This window comes from Olea europaea, unplaced genomic scaffold (assembly GCF_002742605.1).
Source record: "Olea europaea var. sylvestris unplaced genomic scaffold, O_europaea_v1 scaffold25143, whole genome shotgun sequence".
Lineage (NCBI taxonomy): Eukaryota > Viridiplantae > Streptophyta > Magnoliopsida > Lamiales > Oleaceae > Olea > Olea europaea.
This window is the reverse complement of record NW_019243391.1, coordinates 1-1,600: the sequence shown is the minus strand read 5'-3', so window position 1 is coordinate 1,600 and position 1,600 is coordinate 1. Positions and strand designations below refer to the sequence as shown.

The following is a 1,600-nucleotide window of genomic DNA, read 5'->3' as shown; positions in this document are numbered from 1 at the left end:
AGTGAAACAACATATTGGTTGGAAAACCAGTTGCTTGTGTGTATAATTACTCGATATCAAATCAAAATGGTTAATTAATATATTACAGTAACCCAGAAGCACAATTTGAGCTTGAACAGTATTTGAATTGATCATAACTAGAATCAGCTGTCAAAGTTTTGAATGATTAAAAATTAATTAGCATAAACTGGCAGTTCAAACAAGTGTTTTAAATCATCAAACTTTTATACAAATCACATTCATGATAAACTAAGACTGTATTTGAGCATGATATCTAGCACAAGTTTGTATGCACACAGATATATAGAGCAGAGCAAGAAAATAATGTGGGCAAACTCGGATAAAGATTAAGTAGAACTTTTTTAAGATATGTATCAAGAAATACAAAAGACAAAGCAAAACAAAACAAAAATATTGAATAAAAGTGACTATAATAATAGAGATTTTTCTCTATAAAATCCACAAACCTAAATCAAAGAAAAACATACCTGAAGTCTCGAATCCTTCGTCCATGAACCTCAAAAACTCCAAGTGCACCATTTACCAATGCAAATGCAAAACTTTCTGAAAATTCTTCTTGAGATCCATCGCCTCCTGCTTCCTCTGCAATTATTACATTACTGCATGTAAATAATTAACGGTAGACACGTGCCAGCAGAACGAACACAAGATATACATCAAAGGACTTCTCCAAGAAATAAACAAGAAGTTCGAGCAAGAAACGCTGACTGGAATCTGTTGAAGATGCCTTTGTTGGAGACAAGGTCCCAGTGGGTCCGCCTGCCTGATCTCTAGATAAAAATGACGAGCTCTTTGAAGGTTTATTTTGTGTTGGATGGGGAACTGTTGGTAGTGTCCATTCAAGGACGGTGAAGGGAAGAGCTAATGATCTTAGCTGCATGATAAAGTAAAGTACGATGAACATGTATGACAAACTAAGATTGAAGAGAAAAAAATAATAACCTACACCATTTGTAGACTCATATTATGCAAATGTTGATGTATGGATATATAAGAAGAATTTAACAACAAAGAAATTTCAATATTCATATTTTCTAACTGCATTTACATACAACTCAAAAACTTTTGAAAATAAAAACAAGCTAAAAGCAATACATCCATGTAAGATTTCTTAAGAAGAAAACAGTAAAAATCAGTGATTGTCTGTTTCTTTGCAACAAAAAAAGAAATTTCTTCTAGTTCAGTTTCATTCCATTAAGATCCAACCAGCCATCTGTGTAGAAATATATTTATGATCCACAATGATTGTTGAAGCTCTGAAACAACTAGCTGCACACTCAAATTATTTCAAATATCTAACAGAAAATTATTTAACAAGAAGAATGGGAATAGAATATTGAATCCTAATAGATAAATTATAGAGAGAGAAGAGGACTTTGGTGAATTTACCATAATTGGAGTCTTGGTCATTGCCCAAACCTCTACAGGCGCATCCCGGAATAAAATTAAAAGATACCTATAAGAATTTTTAGCCATTTAGGAACAATCACGGTACAAGTTGCTCAAAAAATAATGATTGATATTCAGCAAAGCACTCAGGTATCCATTCAAAATGCTAGAAACCCCCCCCCCCCCAAAA

General features: G+C 33.1%; 1 protein-coding gene across 1 annotated transcript; it reads right to left on the bottom strand.

Annotated features, from left to right (window-relative positions):
• Positions 1 to 457: 457 nt before the first annotated feature.
• Positions 458 to 1,518, bottom strand: LOC111382521. Its single transcript, XM_023006527.1, has 3 exons — positions 1,411 to 1,518; positions 730 to 895; positions 458 to 603 (listed from the first exon to the last, which is right to left on the bottom strand). Exons 1-3 carry the CDS (start codon positions 1,495 to 1,497, stop codon positions 473 to 475), a joined length of 384 nt encoding a protein of 127 aa, XP_022862295.1. The 5' UTR covers positions 1,498 to 1,518; the 3' UTR covers positions 458 to 472.
• Between the last annotated feature and the right edge of the window lie 82 nt (positions 1,519 to 1,600).